The sequence below is a fragment of the Lissotriton vulgaris genome, chromosome 2_1, assembly GCF_964263255.1.
Source record: "Lissotriton vulgaris chromosome 2_1, aLisVul1.2, whole genome shotgun sequence".
Classification (NCBI taxonomy): domain Eukaryota; kingdom Metazoa; phylum Chordata; class Amphibia; order Caudata; family Salamandridae; genus Lissotriton; species Lissotriton vulgaris.
The window spans coordinates 1,969,677,216-1,969,700,071 of record NC_141687.1 but is presented as its reverse complement, the minus strand read 5'-3'; the positions used below and the strand labels follow the sequence as shown (position 1 = coordinate 1,969,700,071).

General features: G+C 47.3%; 1 protein-coding gene across 2 annotated transcripts in view; it reads right to left on the bottom strand.

Moving 5' to 3' along the window:
- The window catches only part of VPS33B (VPS33B late endosome and lysosome associated), a 792,141-nt gene that overhangs the window by 130,268 nt on the left and 639,017 nt on the right, over nt 1–22,856 (bottom strand). For both annotated transcript variants that reach the window (XM_086958170.1, XM_086958171.1), the window contains exon 21: nt 13,936–14,037. In XM_086958170.1, coding sequence (XP_086814296.1) covers nt 13,936–14,037 — 102 coding nt within the window. The remainder of the gene's footprint in view (nt 1–13,935; nt 14,038–22,856) is intronic.

The window sequence follows — 22,856 nt, the reverse complement described above, 5'->3', positions numbered from 1 at the left end:
AGTTCTCCCATAAATAATTTGGCTTCTAGTAGACTGAATTCCGGTAGGGAGTCCAATCCCTCCAAGGCAGGGCAGATAGCATGTCGAAACTGCAGGTATTTGAAGAACTTGGTTTGTGGCATATGGAACTCATCCCTCAACTCCTGAAAGGATTTAAATGTCGTGCCCCTCATGACATGTCCCAGCGCCGAGATCCCTATCGCGTCCCAGCCGCGAAACCCCTGCAAAGTCGCCAAGGCCGGTAGGCGGCCGTTTTGCCACAGCGGGGTCTCCTCAGTCAGCCTGTTCCACCATCCTAAACGACTAAGCGCCCGACGCCAGACCTGGAAGACAACCCGCGTAACCACCGGGAGCCTCTTCCTCCTCCCCGCCGAGTACAGTAACGTATGCAAAGTATCCGGTTCCATCAAGTATCTCTCCAGGGCGTACGCCGGATCGCTCCGATCTCCATACCACCATTCGTTGAGTATCAATAGATGGGATGCCTGATAGTAGGATAGGATGTCCGATGACGCCAGGCCACCGCAGTATGTAGAGAGGAAACAGGTGCGGAGGGCCAAACGAATAGCACCCCCTGCCCAAAGAAAGCGGCCCAGCATCGAGTTAACCTGGCGAAACCACTGCGGCGAGATAGGATAGGGGTGGTTCTGCAGTTGGTAGAGCAGACGAGGAAGGGCCACCATCTTAAAGATGGCCGAGCGGTCATACAAGTTCAAGGGCATACAGGACCATGTTTTCATATCCGATCGGACCCTGTCCCAGACAAGAACAATGTTACGCTCCCACGAGACTCCAGGGATGTCAGTTAGGAACACCCCAAGATACTTAAAACCTCCTGTCGCCTCCTGTAGGGCGGACGCCCAATTACCAAGGGCCACACCGCTGCCCAGGGTCCACAAGATGGATTTCTTCACGTTAAGATAAAGCCCCGAAACCTCTCCGAACACCCTCATGATATCAAGGACTCTCGGGCCCGACCTATTGAGGTCTGTAAGAAAAAACAGTACGTCGTCAGCATAGAGCGCAATTCTGTCGGACGGCCCAGCTTCCCATTCAAATCCCTTCATCTGCGTGTCTATACGCACCCATGCCGCGAGAGGTTCCATCGCGAGAGCGAATAGGTACGGCGAGAGAGGGCACCCCTGCCGGGTACCCCCTCCAATAGGGAAGGTGTCCGAGATCGCACCGGCCACTCGCACAGACGCTGTCAAATCAGTATATAGCAGCCGTATATACGAGAGAAAATGGGGCCGCGATTTAGACGAGGCAGAAGCGCTTGTAGGTAAGCCCAGCTCAGCGAGTCGAAGGCTCTATCAATATCGGCCAACAAACACGCCGCCTGGGAGCCGGTAGCTCGCATCATTTCCAAGGCCGCTTGGGCCCGCCTAATGTTGTATCTGGTGGCCCTGTGTGGCATAAAGCCGGCCTGGTCCGGGTGGACAAGGGTGGTAATCAATGGGAGGAGGCGGTTAGCGAGCGCCTTCGCCAGTATCTTCGCCTCAATATTTAGAAGTGAGATAGGGCGATACGACTCATGGCGATCCGGAGGTCTCCCCGGTTTGCAGAACACCACGATCTCAGCATGCCTCCAAAATCTTGTTGGGTTTTAACTTGAAGTAATTTCCCTGTACAGAAACCCCTTGACTCCTGCAAACATGCCATGTGTTCCATTTCCCCTCCGGCCCCTGTAAGAGATTTACTCAAGCTCTTTGCTGGAGCAAAAATGCACCAATTTGCAAGGTGGGAAAGTGGCGAAAAGGTCAGAGAGGAGTTTGTGAATGCCCACTAAATCACAAGTTGGTGGACATTAACAAACTAACAAGGGACATCATGGTTTATCTACCCAATTAACACTACTTGCTTGGGGTTCACTACTGCATAATTGCATGAAATTGTAACATACAATTGAGCGGAAGTAAATGCTAGGTGCCCCTCGCAGTATACCGGACAAGCATGCATTTTGGGCTGGTAGATTTGAGATGGTGGAGTGTGACCTGGTACAATCTTAACAAAAGACCAGACAAACCTGCTGGTATTATTTCATACTACAGAGCTGGACTAGGAGGTAAAAGCTGCCCTGGAAAACATTTTTATCCCAGTCCCTAAAAGCACACCAATAAAGCCCCATCCTCTCCAGGACGTTGTGGGTTATTCTACCAACACAATCTGAGACGAATTTGGGCCTAAACAATGATTTGACAATTGGAAAGATGCAGAATCCTTGATCCTCTCACCTCTCCGCCCTGCTGTCTGCCACTTTGTTAGTTGGGTACTTCGAGATGTACACCCCGAGTCCCACTGACTAAAATATTCCCCTTATTAGGTGACGTAATACTTCCTTTGCACACCAAAGAATGGTCAAGAAGGACTAGCTCGTCATCAATTGTGACATGGCCTTAACCAAAGCCATTGTGTAGCAACCATTCACTGTACAACAAATATTTCTTGAATATCAGCTTAAAAATGCAAAACCATTCAAGGTACTACATGCCAGCCTTACTTGGGGCCTTTGCTATTTTTGGTGACAAAATATTGACGGCTGCCAAGTGGACTTGCTCACTGATCTCTGAATGGGTTTCTATGAACAAATCCAGCACCAAAATATCTGTGCCCAGTTTCTTCCATATGTTTCATAGTAGATTGGTATTAGACCACTCAAAGTAATCCATGAAGCAGGCAAATAGGGGTGACCTGCATCACAGTGGGTCAGATTGCAAAATCAATGCAAGAGTCATTTATGTAGTCTACTGGGCAACATTGTTTTTGGATTCAATGGCAATATATTTTTTTTACTCTACTTATTCAATCTTGTTGCTCAAGTGGTGTGCAGGAAAACTCTTACCTTCTGCATTCAGCAATGTTACCAACTATCAAAGCATTTACTTGTCCAGTGGCTTCACTGAAACTGTGGCAAAAGAAATTAGCGTTAACTTCCTAAATGGAAGGCTGAACTTGTGTCACTTAACAACACTTAAAATGTGCATGTTACCTAGAGCCTGATTGCAATTTGTTCATGCGGTGCCGGGTCCGGCCCGCTGCCGCACTGCCAAGCCCGTGGTCGGGGCCCCCACCAGATCACGAGAATTTCTCATGCCTGGCTGGCTTTTCTATTATGATCCCACAGCGAACCCCTAAGAATTGGCACCGCAATGGAAACGCCAAAAAGTGTTCCTGCACGGCTTGGAGTGTGAAGTCCATGCCGTGCAGGAACTGTGAACTGTGGTGCATGCAAACAGGGTGGCACATGTTGTGCCCCCTGCATGCTTCCCAGGGCACAGAGGCACAAGGTGCCCTTGTAGGGCCTCCTTTATTTCCTCTAATCCATGGTTTTAGTGGAGGAGAACTGCATGAAAACCATGGTGGAGAGGAAACTCATAATATGCTATGCGAGACCACGGCGGTCTAACCAAGAATATTTCTGCCTCCTCACCGCTGCAACACCGCCAGAGGATGTTGGTTCCATGGCAGCTGCAGCAGGCAAAGGGGCTTCAACAGCCCTAATTGTAATAGGACAGTCGGAAGAACGCCAACGCCTCACCCCATGAGTCTAGCGGTCCACATAATAGAGCCCCTGGAGAACTTTTTGTCTGCATTCCCAATTTCCCACCAGATCTTGGAAAACCATAGTTCATTCACTGATTACCTTCGAATTTGACTATGACCGTGTGCTTTTCTTAGGTGCTTCTAAAGGGGATCTTAGATTGCTGCACAGTTCAAAATGCGGTATAAAGATTGATTCTTAATATCCCCAAAAAATCTTCAGCTTCCAGCACTCTCGACCAGCTACACTGGCTCCCAGTGGCAAAAAGAATCAGCTTTAATGCCCTATGCATTTGCCATCGCTTTCTAAAGAAACAAGGCCCCAGCTACCTTCACTCATTGGAACAAACCTATGTCCCCACTCGGAACCTCAGATCCTCTGACACAAATCTGGCAACTATCCCCAAGATTAGGAAGGTGAGAATGGGAGCTAAATCGTTTGCCTACATAGCGACTAAATTATGGAACGCCCTTCCCCGGTCCTCAGGGATTCCACTTCTAAAACTGATTTCAGTAAGAACCTGAAAACATGGCTAATTACAAATCCCGTTCAATTATAATTAGGTCCTCTGTTTCTCTGCCCCTTACATTTGTAATCTGTCCTCTCTTCTTGTCTGATCTACACCCTTTAGGTGTAACCAAGCGCTTTACAAATGATCAGATTATTATTATTAAGTATAATTAAACTGTGTAGTAATAACAAGATGCAGACAGGGTCGGTTACTGTGGATGTTTGTGCCTGTCGTGGTGTTAAAAGCCCTATGCCAATATGATACTGGGCATTAATAGCTGTTAAATTGCCTTTAAATCTCCCATTATTTTTTATACACAAAGACTTGCGTATCTAACATGTATTATCACGTTATCACCTCCTTATTTCACCTCTTGTTTATTCAGTGAACACAATATGGTCAGGCCATCAATTAGTACTCAATTTCACATCCATTCACTTTAGAATTCCAACTGTTCCTCGGTGCTAGTTTGCGGGTGTGCCAACACTCTAATTTGCTCTTGATCTACAAGGATTCCACAAAACAGGCATTATCTGCCTCCTAGATTTCAATGCTCCACAGGTAGAGCCCATCCCTGCCCTATGAGTGGCAATCTGATATCTTTTTATAGGGAATATATAAATCATTTTGGGATATAAAACAACCATGGGTAACCCAGCTCCTCTATTCATTTATATTAAGTGATTCTGCATGTACTACATGACTTCTACAGAGTTATCCAATATATATTGTACACGTTTGTTGCAGTCTCCAACACAGTGAGAAAGCCTGGCCAGTCATCTCTTATTAGGTTGCTCATATTGTGCCTGCTTTTGGAAAGCTGCATGTAATCCTTCCTAGCATGAGCATCCAATGTAGCATATTTATGTAACGGTCTAACCCTTTACTATCTATTAAAGAGTGATCTCCAAATTCAGAATGATCTCAGAAGCCTGCTTTGTCGATTTACCTTCTATCAAAACTAAACTCCACCCAAAACTTTACCTTACCATATCTCCATACCATGCCCTGTATGTAATGAGCACAAGCATTGGCACCAGAATACCTCTGAACAGTGGTTTAAATGGAAAAAAATAAGTGCAGGTACTAACCAAAAGGAGTAGTGGGCGGAGTTTAGGGCGGGGCTAAGGGGGAACAAGGGGCGGGGTTCGCTTTTTGACCGTGCCAAGGTTGTATGCACGAAATCTGCATGCATTTTATCACCCGCCTAAGGATTACATGCTGCTTCAGTCTGCCTTAAATTGAACCAGTGGCCTACAGCCCACTGAGCCATCTGTCCAGTACTGGTACTCTTTTGTAACATGCACATGTCACTTTTCTCTTGTAACATACTGTTTGCTACCTCTTACATTTTGTTTGCTCTCGATACTTGCGCAAGTGCCACCATTGCCTCATGTAACGTTTGTTCTTGTGTTTGAGTGTCCTCCATTTATTGCAGTATTATACCTCTATTTGTACTTTGTACGCTTTTTATAATCTGCACACATATCACTTTTTCCTCCTGTAATGTATCGTTTGTTACCTCTTGTATTTTGTTTGCTCACAATTGTCTCTATTGCCTCATGTAACTTAGCGTTTGTTTTTGTAATTTGTTCACTTGTAATCTTCTCCTCATGTATCATTTCTGTTCCTGTTGTGAAGCGCTCTGACACCTTCGGGTAAAGTCAGTGCTATATAAAAACGCATAAATAAATAAACAAGTCTCTCCTGGAACATTTGTAAACCGGAGTTAGGGCCAGAGCTGTCAACGTCTGTATAGGGGAACCAAGTGCCAATCTCCACATTTTTGATTGGTCTTAAGGTCTGTCCAAGGTCGATGAAATAGGAATCAGTGAGTGTGGAAGTGGAAGTGTGCAAGAAAGCAATTCAGATGCATGCCAACTGTAAAAGCCTTCCCATAAGTTCTTTTGTTATATCCTGAATAGTGCCTCCCACCGCCACCCATTAGATTTTACAGCCCCCTCTTAGAGCCCACTGTGAAAGATCTTTTGTTAAGCTAAAGACTCAGCAGACACCCCCCAGCTCTGATTTAAAAAGCAGCTCACGCTGGGTCCTGGTGACGAGCTCCATTGATGGATTCCGTGCAGTGCTTGAAAGGTGCTGCCGTAGTATAAGTTGAGGGATAAAGGGAGCGCGCTGCCTCGGTTAAAGTCAGATCCCCATGAGTACCGGTACTCTCTTTTTTCTGAAAAAAGTGCCGGTACTCAAGGGGAGAAAATGAAGAAGTGCCGGTACTCAGTATCGTTGAGTACCGGCCCATTTAAAGCACTGTCTCTGTACTTAATAAGGAAAGGGGGGGAGGAGGGGTGTGCTGTATCATAGCCTTGGTGCTTTTGAAGAAAGAGGCAATGTGTGGGTAAGCAGTGAAGGGGCAGAATATGCTAATGAGCCTTTTCCCTCCATTCCCTCTGCCCTACTCACAGACTCACTCCGCCTTCACAGTAATAGATCTGGGCTGTAGCATTGAGCGCAGCGGCAGGTACCTGACAAACGTTCACACTCTCCTAAGAGCGCAGACAGGTATTTTTAACAAGACAGTCACTGTAGTTCGATGTACACCACTACACCGAAGAGCCATGGTTGGATCTAATGTACATGGGACAAACATGTAAAGGGCGCCGTGCCTGCACACCTATTGCATGCAGTTAAAACAAAATAAAAATGGAATTATTCCTGAGCAGTGCTAATGAGTCTTTCAGTGCATGAGTTTTTACCTGATGTTAGATGAGTACTTGATGTTAGATAGATAGAAGGCTAAATGGATGACTTGGTAAGTGAGAACTTAGAAGGTTGAATGTGTGTGCAGGTGACTAGGGAATGGTCGTGTTATGTTAGAGAGATTTGTAGAGTGCACTAATGCCCGGAGGCATCTAGGCGCTAGCAGTTCCAGCAGAGAAGAGAGCCAATAGAGACCCCAGAATTACAGATTCCAAATCAACCAGGTCTTCAAGGCTTTCCTGAAAGCGAGAAGATTTGGTGCTGCTTTAATGAAAAGTGGTACAGCATTCTATGCCTTGGAAGCTCCCAGCACAAAGCTCCTGCCACCCCATCTGGCACGTTTAACCTGGGAAGTAAGGTTAATTTGGCATTAGCGGAGCGTAGTCTCTTTGTTGGGACAGTACCATCTGAAGCTCTGATTAAGGTAAGCAGGACCAAGATTATGAAGAGTTTTCTATGCTAGACAGATTGCCTTGAAGGTTCCTCTTTGCTTGCTTGGGACACAGTGCAGTTTTTTAATGGCCTGAGAGGCGAGTGAAATGTAGGAATTTGTAATAGTAATTTAGCAGCTGCATTTAGCAGAACTTGTAGTTTGTTGGTGATGTATTTATGGGCAGTGAAAAATAAGCTATTGCAATAATCTAGTTTTGGCATGATCAAGGAAGTGACAAACTTTTGAAGGTGTTCAGGAATTAGAGACTTTGTTCTGAGGGTGCAGAATGCGGATGAAGTAAAACCTTGTTTGCCTGATCTGAAAAATTCAGTTCATCATCAATGATTACTCCAGATTCTGAGCCTTCTTCAACGGCATTTGGATATGGTTCATTACTGCAGGCCAAGAGGATGGAGTCCAAAAGAATAATTAATATGACTTCTGCTTTCCTGCATTAAGTTTAAGGCAGTTTGAATTCATTCAATAATGGACAGCCTTCATACAGTCGTGAAATCTGACCCCGATCCCTGCCTCGTCGTATCCAATAGATATGACGATTTGGGTATCGTCCACATCAGTAGTCAGAGAGAATGCAAAACTCCCTATTAAATTAGCAAGAGAGGAAACATTAATGTTAAAAAGTGTAGGGTTCAGCCAGGACCCCTGGGGGACCCTGCATGGGATGGTAAAACCCCCGGACCAGCCACAGAGGAGTCTCTTCCTACACTTTGGTAATGCATAGGGTAGATGAAGCCCTTGACCTTCAGCTCCCCACCTTGGAGGTACAGACTAATGTATTTACAAAGGTTTTTCGGGCAGGCCAGACTTTACTCTGATTCACCACTTAACTGCCAAATTGCAAGGTTACAACTCCTGCCCCAAGCTATACCGCATTTTTATCTCAGCATCCCTACCAAAAACTCTTGGTGGTGCAAGTGTCTGTAATCAATACTGACCCCAAAACGTTACAAACTGCAAACCCTGATGGAGAGTCAAAACGTGTTGAAACCTTTGGCAAACAAGTATTTTAATCCTCCAGCTTGACGCTCAGGTCAGTGAATACCAACTGCCTGCTAAGGTGCTATTCCCACACCCTTTGGGACTCAGTGGCTCAAGTTCCCTCAGGTGTCCCTAAAGATCTCCAACCTGTCCTTGCCCAGGCCATTCAGGACAGCTAAGATGCTGCAACATTCACAATTGGTTGTGGCTTGGACACCACAGATTCCATTAGGTGGGCCATCAGCACCAATATTGTCATTGGCCACATGCCTGGCTGAGGTTCACTGGCTTTGTAGTTGATGTCCAGTTGTCCCTCATGAACATGCTGTTTCATGGGACTCACCTGTTTGGGGAAAAGGCAGGCTCCGCTCTTGAGCGGTTCAAGCACAGCAGGACCATGGCATCCTCGCTAGGTTTAACAATTATCAGGTTTATCAGTTATCAGTTCCGATGCTACATAATTTTTCAAACTAATGTATTTGAATCGTTGAGCACTTTACTTGCAGATACAGAGGAGATCCATCCTTTGAACTCTTCCGACTGAAAGTTGAATATATAAATGACGCGATATATGTGGTAATGCTACATAGTGTTTATAAATACCTAAAAGTTTAAAACCACTTTTAAAATGTCTGTAGCATTGGAACAAATTAAAATAGAAGGGCACTGCCCGAAATGCATTGGGCATAGCATATGAAATTTATGTTGGATACACAATTACTATTGAAGATAAAGATTTGAATAAAGGAAACTGAAGAAAACTCAAAAGACGTTTCCCTGAACATTTAATTAACTTTTTCATTTGCGTGGACCCTGGGGACATTTCCACCGTGGGAGATAACGCAAGTCTTGTGGTCCTAATGACCACTTCTCATTGTTGACAAATGTCCTATAACACAGGCACCAAAATGTCTTGTCTTTGAAAGTGATCTGTCCCATGCCCTAAGCCACTGTCAGGATCCTAAAAGTAGTGGGACCAGCCTACTTGTAGAACTAAGTTTTGTGGGACAAAATTAAAATGTACGTTAACACTAACGTTTTTTTTTTTTGTTTTGCCTGAAAAACAGATTTCTGCTGGTTTTGCACTTTCTTAGTATAGTCTGAAAGTATTCTGATAGAATTGTTTTCAAAACACAGACCACCATGTTCCCTAACATGTTTTAGGATAGTGTCCTGATTGGAGAGGTGTGGTGCAGCGGCGAGGGCAGCTGACTTCAGAGCACAGGGTTCACGGTTCGATCCTGTCTTTGGCTGTAGCTCAGCTCAACACCATGTGACTCTGGGCAATAGCTCACTTAATCTCCACGACGGCCCCCAGCGCCTTGAGACCCGTAAGCGTGAGTAGTTCGCGCTTTACAAATACGGAATAACATTGAGGAGTAAAAGAGTAATGCAATAAGGGAGGTTTGCCAATCAGCAGAGGTGGCTAAAGGTGAGGGTGTGCTCTCTCAATTCATAAGAAGATTGAATCTATCTGCCATACCCCTCTCATTCAGGCCCCTAAGACTCCGTTGGCATCGGGCCTATCCTATATTCTCTGTAATGTACGATCACTAGCTGGGCATCCTATGGAGATTTGGGATATGTGACACTCCCATGCACCAGAGATATGTTTCCTGATGGAAACCTGGTTGAATCCCGCCAATTTACCGACGATACATCTGGCTATACCCGATAACTACAGTCTCATACAGCTGGACAGGGAGGGAAAAAAGAGGGGGGCATCGCTATAGCCTTTAAAAAACATCAAGTAACTTGGGTTGAAACATTTTCGGACAAAAGCTGTGAATTAGGCCTTTTCAAACTTATTTTTTCTCTGTCGGAAAGCTGGACCGGTGCCCTAGTTTACCGACCTCCTTGCTCAAGGACGGATTTTACAGATAGACTGGTTGACTCTATAGCTACCTATGCTTTGTCTTCCAGAAACTTCCTATTAGTACGTGACTTCAATTTCCATGCTGAATTACTCACGTCTCCAGATGTGAAAAAACTCATCACTGACATGGCACACCTGGGACTTTCACAAAAAATCCAAGGACCTACCCATAAGGGTGGGCCTACTCTTGATTTATTGTTTATGAATATTGCTTCACTCACATTCGACACCGCTTTGCCCTCATGTGGTCTGACCACTTCATGATTAAATTTACAAGCCCATTTAGTTTCCCGACATCTACGGGACATCACGTAGGCAGAGATCAACGGATTCTGCGCTCTTGGAAAAAGTTAACTTCTCAGATATTTGAGGAAGTGTTCTCAGTACCCTCAATAACAGAAGAAAGGGATGTATCCAAAGCCTTGTCGACCTTTACCAAGGAGTTGGGAAGAACTCTGGACACAATCATCCCAGCAAAAATGAAATCCAGACCCTTGCTGAACCGTCGTTCAGCACAATGGTACACTTCCGAACTAAAACTGGAAAAATATGCCTGCAAACGATTGGAGAGATTTTGGCGTCGAAGCAAATCCCCCTAGTTGAAAGCACTTTTTAAATCCTCACAGAAAATCTCTCATCTTAACTTGAGGGCAGCAAGAAGCAGGTTCATAGCTAATCAAATTGCGAACGCTAACAATTCGCCTAAAGTGCTATTTGATTTTGTGAACGAGTTTGTGTCCCCAGCGGCATGTAAGCAACCGTCCATAGAATCTCAGGACCTATGCGACTCACTAGCTAGGTTTTTCCATGAAAAAATCGAAAGTATTTACTCTAAATTTTCCCCTCCTGCCTCCTCTGTCCCTTACTTAGGAAACCAATCTGTAAGGTCGGACTGCTCTCTCACATGTTTTAGACCAATTACTTTAGCTAAAACTCATAAAGCGCTTGAGTACGCAAAGTCGGGCTCTCCGGCGGACCTCTGCCCCCCAAGAGTCATGGCACTTATGTCTCACTCACTGGCGCCCACGATTGAGAACATTTTCAATCTATCAATTTCAGAGGGTGAAAATCCGGTCCTCTGGAAGGAAGCTTTTGTCCACCCGATACTAAAAAAAACAGCCGCTAACCCATTAGAGCTGAGTAATTATCGGCCTATATCCTTGCTTCCTCTCCTAGGTAAAGCACTTGAGAGCATGATCAACCAACAACTGAACCTTTATCTGGAATCAAACTGCATCCTGGACACCTCGCAGTCCGGATTCCGCAGGGGTTTCAGTACTGAAACAGCACTCTTAGCTGTAACGGATTCCCTGCGGATGACGGTAGATGCCGGAGGATCGGCTATCCTGATTCTTCCTGACCTCTCCGCGGCCTTCGATACATCTCACATGCTAGGCTGCTGGAGAGGTTAAGTACTATTGGTATCCAGGGGCTAGCCCTCAAGTGGCTACAAAACTTTCTGATGGATAGATCCCAGACAGTCATCATGGGTCCCTATCGGGCAGATAAAATGTTGTTGGATAAAGGCGTTCCGCAGGATTCCTGCCTTAGCCCCACCCTATTTAACATCTACATGGCACCTCTGGCTAAGGTAGTGGAAACCCTGGGGTTCAAAACTATTTCATACGCCGACGACACACAATTGCTGTTTAATATCAGCCCCAATCAGGAGGCAGACAGACTCCGCTTCTCAACAGGGATCCTGGAAATCTCCAACTGGATGACGAACAACTTCCTTCAGTTGAACCCAGGAAAGACCGAAGTCATACTGTTGGGTAAGGCGGCCACTGTCTGGTCCAAGGACTGGTGCCCCGCACAGTTGGGCTCCCCTCCCATACCTAAAATGTGTGTTAACAACTTAGGTATCAAAATTGATCATGCTCTTTCAATGCAGGACAATGTCACGGCCGTTGCGGGATCATGCTATTTCCGGCTAAGATTGCTTAGGAAGATCCTCCCTTTCATTCCAACAGAACATCGTAGAACCCTGACACAAGCCATGGTTATTACCGTCTGGATTACGGCAACGCCCTCTTAGCAGAAGTAGGGCTGACCTCTCTTAAGAAATTACAAGTGATCCAAAATACAGCGGCCAGGCTGGTTCTGAACATGCCTGCTAGAACTCCTTCGCTACCACTATTGAGAAAACTTCATTGGCTACCTGTAAAGCAAAGATCATCTTTTAAGATCTGTTGCCTGACATTTATTGCCCTACAGGGTCAGGGCCCTAGATACCTGCAACATAAATTGACAAAACACATCCCGAGCCGAACTCTTAGATCCAGCTCGCAACTATTACTTCATGTTCCCCGAATCAGACGTCATAGGTCAGGAGGACTGGCTTTTTCTTACCTAGCACCCGTTTATTGGAACAGTCTTCCCATCACCTTGCGAGAAATTTCATCCTATCAAATTTTCAGGAAACATTTAAAAGCCTTCCTCTATTAAGGTCCTCCCTCTGAGCTCTCTCCTAGGGCTGTGTTCTAAGTAAGCGCCGAGATGCCTCACGGTGATTCGTTGCGCGATAATAAGAATATATAACATATAATAACATAACATAACATAACATAACATAACATAATTCCTTGGATTCAGTGCATTAGGAATTCAGTTTTCACATAAGTATTTAGCCAAGGGCTCTTCGCTCCTCTCTCTAGGGTAAACCCTATGACCGGAGAGTGTTTCTTTTTCTCCAGAGATTCTCAGCATTCACCACTCTTTCCTCCAATTTGGGCATTTGGGAGACAAGGACCTTACACTTCTTTCTGCAGTGTATCTTCATTGGACTCACCGGCTTGCACTCTTTCTGCCATTTTTTTCATACTTGTGAGCAGTAAATTAATTTGAATACTGCGTCAATGTTGCACTCAATGGCTGCGCTGAAGCTTTGTATTCCTTGTATAATGTCTGTAGGCAAAGGATAATAATAATTTGTAGATTTATGTAGGGCGGCTTATCCCCCGTGAGAGCATCCAGGCGCTGTCCATGGGCATGGGGGATATTAAGTGATTTGCCCAGAATCACAGGATGTTGAGCCAACAGCGATACCAAACACGGATCACCAGCTCTGCCCGCTGCACCACATCTTCTCCTTTCATGATGGTGTCCACCGGTTGGGAGTGGGCTCTCTTATCTGTGTGACACAGCATATTGTACAATTTATTGCGCTGGGTGGTTTACCCACTACATCCTTTGCCGGATTGAAGAGCTCTTCATTTGCCTCGCAGTTCTTCTATAATGAGCACCACGGTAACCTCCATTATGAGTTCTTTACACAACCACTTCCTTTCGATGTAGCCCCAGGCTCAATTACCAATAGAGACATTGGTTACTCTTCCAGTACTATATCCTCCATGCATTTACGCCAGTGGGAATATTCAGAGGGCTGCGAAGATTCCAGGTTTGTACTGCCCTGTCTCGTTTTAAAACGTTTCAGAGGCCGCAGGGATTTCCCCTCATGTGTTTTAGGACCTTTTCACCTGCACAGGCTTAGGTGTGTGAGAAGGACCAGCTTTCACTGTCTATATGCGCATCCGTAAATAATCAGGCCAACCAGTACCTGGTTGCGGTTTTCTCCTCTCTTTCACTAGGCTTTTAGCTCTGCAGGGCCACAAATAGCTTCCAGGGAGTCGCCCGGAAGCTGTCACTTAAGCTGATTCCAGGCCAGACGCTATGAAAAATAAAACATATTGACATGCTAGAACTCAGAGACAGTCTGTTGAAGAGAGGATGGGAGTGAGATGTTTTGTCAACAGCAGGTACTGGAAATTAATCCACACCAAAAGAGCCAAGATTGTATCTGAAACTGTGTATCACCATCAAAAGTATCATACAAATCACTGCACTTTATTACTTACCTGTTCAATTATTTTGCAACTCAAAGGCACATAGGCTCCACTGAAAATATATGCCATGTCTTTTGGAATCTTCAGATCGTATTCTCCAGCAAACCGTGGAATCTAGGAGCATAAAAATAGAATTATATGTCATATCAATGGTGCAGAACATCGCTGGTAGTGTCACATTAATTCACCTCTTTCTTAGGAAAATGGTTTATTTGACATGCAAGTCTACACATTCCGCTTATCTATATTTTGCTCATTCAAAAATAGAGGACAACTGTGATATTATTGCTCCATGAGGATGTTCATAAATTACTACTTTAAAAAAAATCTGTTTTATTGGTTTTAAAGATAGACAATAAACAGAGAGCAAATAAGGTCGACACTGTACCTGCACTGTACCTGCACCTGGGGCCGCGCTCTGGACACCGCGCACCCCTCTTGCTGCTACTTTTCCCCCCTTGGCTCACGCTGCCGAGCGCCCCACGCTGAGCGTTCTCCCCCCTCTGACGGGCAGGTCACCGGGGCGGGGACGGGCGTGGCTTACATCTTGGGCTGCTCTGGGATTGGCGGTGCAGCTCCTCTGTCCCTCCCCCCCTGGCTAATTCTTACGGGCCTGGCGAGTACCGCCCCAGCTCTTCCTGCCATACAGACCTCCCGAGGCTTCGCCGGGAGCAACAACGCTACCTGCTGTGGCGCTACTCTGCATCTATTTTAAAAAGACGCTTTTAGACTTTCACTGTACCTGAACCTGGTGCCGCGCTCTGGACACTGCGCACCCCTCTTGCTGCTACTTGACCCCCCCTTGGCTCACGCTGCCGAGTGCCCCACGCTGAGCGTTCTCCCCCCCTCTGACGGGCAGGTCACCGGGGCGGGGACGGGCGTGGCTTACATCTTGGGCTGCTCTGGGGTTGGCGGTGCAGCTCCTCTGTCCCTCCCCCCCTGGCTAATTCTTCCGGGCCTGGCGAGTACCGCCCCAGCTCTTCCTGCCATACAGACCTCCGAGGCTTCGCCGGGAGCAACAACGCTACCTGCTGTGGCGCTACTCTGCATCTATTTTAAAAAGACGCTTTTAGACTTTCACTGTACCTGCACCTGGGGCCGCACTCTGGACACCACGCACCCCTCTTGCTGCTACTTGACCCCCCTTGGCTCACGCTGCCGAGTGCCCCACGCTGAGCATTCTCCCCCCCTCTGACGGGCAGGTCACCGGGGCGGGGACGGGCGTGGCTTACATCTTGGGCTGCTCTGGGGTTGGCGGTGCAGCTCCTCTGTCCCTCCCCCCCTGGCTAATTCTTCCGGGCCTGGCGAGTACCGCCCCAGCTCTTCCTGCCATACAGACCTCCCGAGGCTTCGCCGGGAGCAACAACGCTACCTGCTGTGGCGCTACTCTGCATCTATTTTAAAAAGACGCTTTTAGACTTTCACTGTACCTGCACCTGGTGCCGCGCTCTGGACACCGCGCACCCCTCTTGCTGCTACTTGACCCCCCTTGGCTCACGCTGCCGAGTGCCCCACGCTGAGCGTTCTCCCCCCCTCTGACGGGCAGGTCACCGGGGCGGGGACGGGCGTGGCTTACATCTTGGGCTGCTCTGGGGTTGGCGGTGCAGCTCCTCTGTCCCTCCCCCCCTGGCTAATTCTTCCGGGCCTGGCGAGTACCGCCCCAGCTCTTCCTGCCATACAGACCTCCCGAGGCTTCGCCGGGAGCAACAACGCTACCTGCTGTGGCGCTACTCTGCATCTATTTTAAAAAGACGCTTTTAGACTTTCACTGTACCTGCACCTGGGGCCGCGCTCTGGACACCGCGCACCCCTCTTGCTGCTACTTGACCCCCCTTGGCTCATGCTGTCGAGCGCCCCACGCTGAGCGTTCTCCCCCCCTCTGACGGGCAGGTCACCGGGGCGGGGACGGGCGTGGCTTACATCTTGGGCTGCTCTGGGGTTGGCGGTGCAGCTCCTCTGTCCCTCCCCCCCTGGCTAATTCTTCCGGGCCTGGCGAGTCCCGCCCCAGCTCTTCCTGCCATACAGACCTCCTGAGGCTTCACCGGGAGCAACAACGCTACCTGCTGTGGCGCTACTCTGCATCTATTTTAAAAAGACGCTTTTAGACTTTCACTGTACCTGCACCTGGGGCCGCGCTCTGGACACCGCGCACCCCTCTTGCTGCTACTTGACCCCCCTTGGCTCACGCTGCCGAGCGCCCCACGCTGAGCGTTCTCCCCCCCTCTGACGGGCAGGTCACCGGGGCGGGGATGGGCGTGGCTTACATCTTGGACTGCTCTGGGATTGGCGGTGCAGCTCCTCTGTCCCTCCACCCCCTGCCACGCCCCTACTGGTTCTTGTGGCCTACTTTATGGCACTTCTATCCCAGCCGCGCAGCGGACGAGCGCAGCGGGCGCGACGAAGGCGCGCCGAAGTTGCGCCTAAGTTAAGCCCGTCTGCGCCCGTCCGCGACGGGCCGGGACCCGGGGCCACACACCCTGCCCCTTTGCTCGTATACTCCTCTGGGCAACTCCTTTCCTGCTCGGCTGATGTGCCTCTTCCCTTGTCCCTCACGCAGTATCTTATTTCCCTAGGTATTTACGCCCCTCCCCCAGGTCGAGCCGCTTCCCTGCAGTCCTTTCCTTCCTTGCATTCCCAGGTTTCCATGCCTTCCACCACTACCTCTTCTCCCTCCCATATCGCCTCTGCCTGCCTCCTTAACACCCGTTCGGTAGGCAAGCATCAATCACAATTATTCAACCTCCTTACCTCAGATTCTCCTGACTTTTTGTTTTTAACAGAAACCTGGTTTTCAGAGGCTTCACTTCCCGATATCCTGGCCATCCTCCCCGATTCCTATTACGCCCTCCGGGCTGATCGCCCTGACGGCAGGACCGGAGGGGGTGTAGCCATGGTTGTTCGGACCAGTTTTCAATTCCAGCTTCTCTCTCAACCCTCTATAGCTGGTGTGGACTTTTTGGTTGCCCGTTCCACTAACCTTCCTGTTCCTCTGACAGTTGTCCTTCTGTATCGCCCCCCCCTGAGTATGCCCTTATTTGTGGCCTCCCTGCAGGAACTCCTTGCTACGCTTGTAGTTAATAACTCCTCGGTTCTCCTGCTGGGAGACTTCAACTACTGGCCTGGCGATCCCAGGGAGGATTTGGCGTCCAAGGACTTCACGGCCACTCTCTTGTGTCTTAACCTTCAGTCCCATGTCTCTGTTCCCACTCACACTCTTGGCCATATACTGGACCAAGTCTGGTCATCTCAGGATATAGTTTCTACTCCTAGCATTCTTCCTTGCATATGGTCTGACCATTCTCTTATTTCTTTTACTATTAATCTTGGCTCCCCTTACAAACCCATTCGCCCTAAGAATATCCTTGCTGGAACCGCGCGGATCTGCATTCCCTTTCTCTTTCCTTTGCACCCTCTTCTCCTGACCTTAACGGCCTTCCCCATGATATCCAGGCTGCTGCAGTCAGCAACTGGCTATCCTCCTCCTGCGACCAAGCTGCCCCCCTCAAGATAGTTAAGTCTGTTCGCCCACACGAGGCCCACAAATGGTTCAATTCTGAACTTAAGGTTCTTAAATTGGAACTCAGACGCTCTGAGCGTCTTTGGCGCCGTAATTACTGCCCCGACCTCAGGGCTAAATACAAACGCTTGTTGAATGACTATAAGAAAGCCATCCTTTCGTCCAAGACCAAGTATTTTTCTGAGCAAGTCGCCTTGTCCGCGAACAAATCTAAAGAGATTTTCTCTCTGGTTAACAACTTGGCCACCTCTGACCGTGTATGCCCCAAGCTCATTCCTTCCCAGGCCCTCTGCTACTCTTTAAACGACTTCTTTATCGAGAAGATCGCTAAAATAAAAGCTAACATCCCTACCACACCCTTCCCCTCCCATCACCCTGCTCCCCCTGTTCCCAATTCCTCCTTCGATTCCTTCCCATCCATTTCCTTGGACTCCTTTCTTGCCTTGCTTACTAAAATCAAGTCCGGCTCTCCAGCTGATTGTGCTCCTGCTCGCGTGTTGAGAACTCTCTTTACCTCTTGTCCTACCATTCCTCTTTCTCTTCTTAATACTTCTCTTTCTACTTGTTTGGTCCCCTCCTCATTTAAATCCGCGATTGTTTTTCCTATTCTCAAAAAACCTGGTCTGGACTCCTCTCTTCTCTCTAACTTCAGACCCATTTCTCTCCTACCTTATCTTGCTAAAATTCTTGAAAGTTATGTTACCTCTTGTCTTTCCTATTACGTTGAGCAGAACCATCTCCTCGCTTCCCATCAAGCGGGCTTCCGCTCGGGCCACTCTACAGAGTCAGTGGTGCTTGCGGTTCTTGACGAGCTAAAAGCCAAGGCCGACACCAACTCCCCTCAAGCCCTGGTTCTTCTCGATTTGTCCGCTGCGTTCGACACGGTGGATCATACCATCTTACTTGACCGTGTCGGCGCAGCAGGCATTCGGGGCTCTGCTCTATCCTGGATCACGTCCTTTCTTACAGGTCGCTCACAAGCTGTCCACCTCTCTGGTTTCTCCGCCTCTCCCCTCCCGGTGTCTTGTAGGGTCCCTCAAGGTTCTTCCCTTTCCCCTCTTCTTTTTAATCTTTATATTCGCCCCCTCATTGTTTCTCTTCTTGATCTGGGGGTCTCTGTGTATAATTACGCAGATGACCTCCAGCTCGTCTTTGATCTTTCCTCTTCTTCTCACTCCCTGTCATTTTTCCGTTCCACTCTGGTTTTTATTTCTGGATGGATGAGCGCCAATCATCTCAAGCTCAACCCAGACAAGACTGAGCTTGTTTTGACTGGAGGCTCATCCAGTCCTTGGTCCTCTGCCTTCTGGCCCCCCATCTTTGGTCCCCCTCCTACTCCGGTCCCCTCTGTTAAAATATTGGGCATCAAGGTCAGCCAGGACCTGTCAATGCATGGCCAGGTCAGTTCTGTAGTGTCCTTCTGCTTTCTTTCCCTCCGTTTGATTCGAAAAATTTCCCGTTTTTTCTCCCTGGATTCCCTTAAAATTATCATTTCAGCCCTCATCACCTCCCGTCTTGATTATGGGAACAGCTTGTTCGTGGGCATTCCGGCCTACGAAACTCGCCGTCTCCAAGCAATCCAAAATCAGGCTGCCCGTCTTATTTTTCATTTTCCCAAAACTCACCACATCACTCCTGTCCTCAAGTCACTTCATTGGTTACCTGTTTTGCAGAGATCCTTATTTAAACTAGGGTGCTTGGTCTTCCGGGCTGTTGATCGCTCTGCTCCGGCGTTCATTAATACCCTGATCTCTACCCACACCCCGGCCCGTACCCTCCGTTCTTCTACTTCTGCCCTCCTCACTATTCCCCGTTTCCGCAAATCCCGCACTGGTGGCACCAGATTCTCTGTTCTTGCCCCCCGGTTTTGGAATTCCCTCCCTTTATCCATGCGTTCAATTCCTATCTTCTCACACTTTCGTAAAGCGCTCAAGACCTTCTTGTTTGCCCAGGCATACCCCTGTTAAATCTCCTCGGCCCTGTTTTGTTCAGTAGAGCTATCAGCGCCAGGAAGCCGCTTGGCCACCGTGCGCTCAATAAATACCTTATTCATTCATTCATTCAGTTTGATAGGTCACTTTTTCATACACAGTTGATGAGTCACATGTCCAAATGTACATAATAAGTAAGTTTGGCATGCAAGGAGAATGTGAAAGAAAGAGCTCACTTAGATTAAGTACTCTCATAGTTAAAGGGGAAAAGTAGGGGTGGGGGAGAGGGTTTTTCCAAGGTAGGACACAGTGGGATTCATTCTATTCACACTATCCAAGATAGGAGAGAGATGAGAGGAACACGGGGGATCCAATTGTTAGGAGGAAACTATGCTGTGAATAATGTCCTGTGTGTAGCGGGAGGCTATGGAAACCTTCTTTGAGACAAATATAGGCTCTGTTCCACACTTCACCACGGTTTGGGAGACTTTTATGTTATGTTATGTTAAAAGCATTTATTAAGTGCGCATACACCAACGGTTCCTTCACACTAAAGTGAGGATCACGGCAGTGGCAGGGAGATCCCTTAATCAGTATATGCTTGAATGAACAACCAAGTCTTTAGCTGTTTCCTGAACAGGGCAAGGGAAGTCAAAGACCTTATCTCCGCCGGGAGGGAATTCCAAAATGGTGAAGCAAGGACAGAAAACCTTAGTCCACCATACTTCTTCCGTTTCGCTGAAGGAATTTCCAACAAATTCAAGTGGGAGGATTTAAGGTTTAAAGAGGGAATGGAGCAGTGTAAGCGAGCCGAAATAAAAGCCTGACCATTGCAGTGTAGTGGTTTAAAAATGATGCAACCAATCTTAAAGGCACAGTGCTAACTCACTGGAAGCCAATGTAGGCTTTTTAATAATGGCCTGACATGATGCCATTTAGGCTGATGAAAGATCAGCCTGGCCGCCTGGTTCTGAACTAGTTGGAAGCACCTCAGTTGGTATGCCGGAATGTCAACATACAATGAATTGGTATAATCCAGGCGAGAGATCACTAGGGCTAAAGTGACCAAGATCATAGCTTCCCTGCTCAAGAATCTGCTGATCTTCTTTATTCTACGCAGCTGAAAGAAACCAGCAAAGAGTACTGAGCTGATCTGAGCCTTCATGGACAAATCATTACTGGTTTTATCCCCAGACTCTTAGAAGAGGCAGCTGGCACGGAGAGATTGCCGAGTTTAGGGGGGGGCCAGAAGTTGGACTGCCATGGGTTTGCTAACCCACCTGTGAGAATCAGCTCGGTTTTCTCCGGGTTCAGCTTCAAATGGTTGTTATTCATCCAGTCCCTTATAAAAACCATTGTGTCTTGAATGTTGGACTCAGATAAAGCAGATGAGTTAACATTAAACACCAGTTGAAGATCATCTACATAGTTAAAAATTCCAACACTCCTTTTCCTCAACGAATGAATTAAAGGAAGAAGGTAAAGATTAAAAAGGAGTCGAGAAAGATAATAAACCTGAGGAACCCCACAGGTAATATCTCTTTTATTGGAGGAGAAATTGGCGAGGCGCACCGCTTGGGATCGATAACTCAGAAAGGAGGAAAGCCACTTTAGGGCCAGACCCTGAATTCAGGCCTCGCAGATACGGTCGATCAGGATACCATGATCGATCGTGTCAAAAGCTGCTGAAAGATCCAGGAGAATCAGGGCCTGGGTGGAGCCTATGTCCCCCTCTGAGCACATCATTGACATCAATGACAGTAAGAATAACTAACTCTGTTGAGTGTGCAGGTCTAAATCCAGCCTGGTGGGTATCCAAGACCTGGAAGTGTTTCACAAAAGAGCTGAGGCAGGTGGCTACATGGGCCTCAAAAACTTTCCCCAGATAGGGCAGCAAAAAAATAGGGCTATATTTACTGAGAGCCGACGGGTCGGCGCCCGTTTTTTTCAGGATTGGAATCATTTCTGCCCTTTTAAAAGAATCCGGGACAATGCCATGCTCAAGCCAGTTGTTCAGAAGGGACCGGGGAGGGCCCGGACATATGGTAAAAGCTTTCCGAAGAATATGAGGGGGACAACAGTCCAGGAGAGATCCAGAAACTGACCTTTTTTAATAAGTTCAGAAAAATCTCCTCCGAAGTCGGAGGGATTCTATCAAGGCGATGAGGGCTCAGGTCAATATTGGGATCCTGTAGAGCACAAACCACAGAAGAAATACTAGCCTTGATGATGGCTATATTCTCTAAATAGAATGAGTGTCACATAGAGACTTAGAAGGAACAGGTTTTGGCATGACTATCTGGTTTTGAAAGTTGGTCAACTATGGAAAAAAATCTCTTTAGATTTGTTAGATGCATTGATCATTTTTAGAGAGAAATAGTCCGCCTTAGTTTGAATAATCAAATGTTTATATTCTTTCATAAGGACTAGATAGGAAGCTTTTTTATCTGGAAGGTAATGACGATGCCATTGGCGTTCTACTTGTCTGAGTTCAAGTTTCTTTAATTTAAGATCTTCCGAGAACCACCGTTGAGCGTCGTGAGGTCTTATGATCTTGTTTTTTTTTTAGGGGGGCGACACAGTCACTAGCCGACTTCAGCCATAGTTTAATACTCTCTGCCTGAGTCTGAAAGTCTTCTAATGTGGGGAGGGTGGGACGTGCTCATTAGGCATGACCGAAAATGATCCATATCTGCTCTTCTCCAATTTCTGGAAATTTGATTGTCTATTAATTGAAGTTTTGGAGAAGGAATACTTTGAAGAGTAAATCCAATCAAATGATGGTCGGACCATCAGGTTTATAAACGGGGTGTAGTGATATCCAAGCACTCTGGTGTGCTCAGATCGATTAGGGACCAGGTAAAGCGATTAGAACAAACTCTAGCGGGTCTGAAAAGAGCGACACTGACAAATGACGATCCCACACTAGAAGCCACGCTAAAAGCCACACTAGACGAATACCACACTGAGGCCGATAGAGAGGTAAAGTTCCTAGGTAAATATGCAGTGGCAAGAGTATATGGAGAGGGAGGAAGCACAGGCATCGCCCTCGCCAATCTAATGAAAGGCTGTAGAGCGTCCTCACACCCTATAGAATTGACTGCTGATAGTCTGGAGGTGCAGGCAGATACAGATGCGGTGGCGGAATGTTTTCGGATGTATTATACGGATCTTTACCAATCAAGGTCCAATACTACACAAACTGATATCTGGAGTATACTAAACTACCCTGTCTACTAGATTATCATAGAGAATACTTGATGCGCCCTCTGGAGGTGTGGGAAATAAGAGCTGCTATTTCCGCGATGCGTTCTGGTAGTGCGCCAGGACAAGATGGACTCACAGTGGGGTTCTACAAAGAATTCCAGGAATTACTGGTACCGCATTTGCTGACTCTTTTTGAAGAAGTGGCTGAAGAGGGCACAATGCCGCCCATAATGATAGAGGCGCTCCTGGTGGTTATACTGAAACCTGGCAAACCCCGA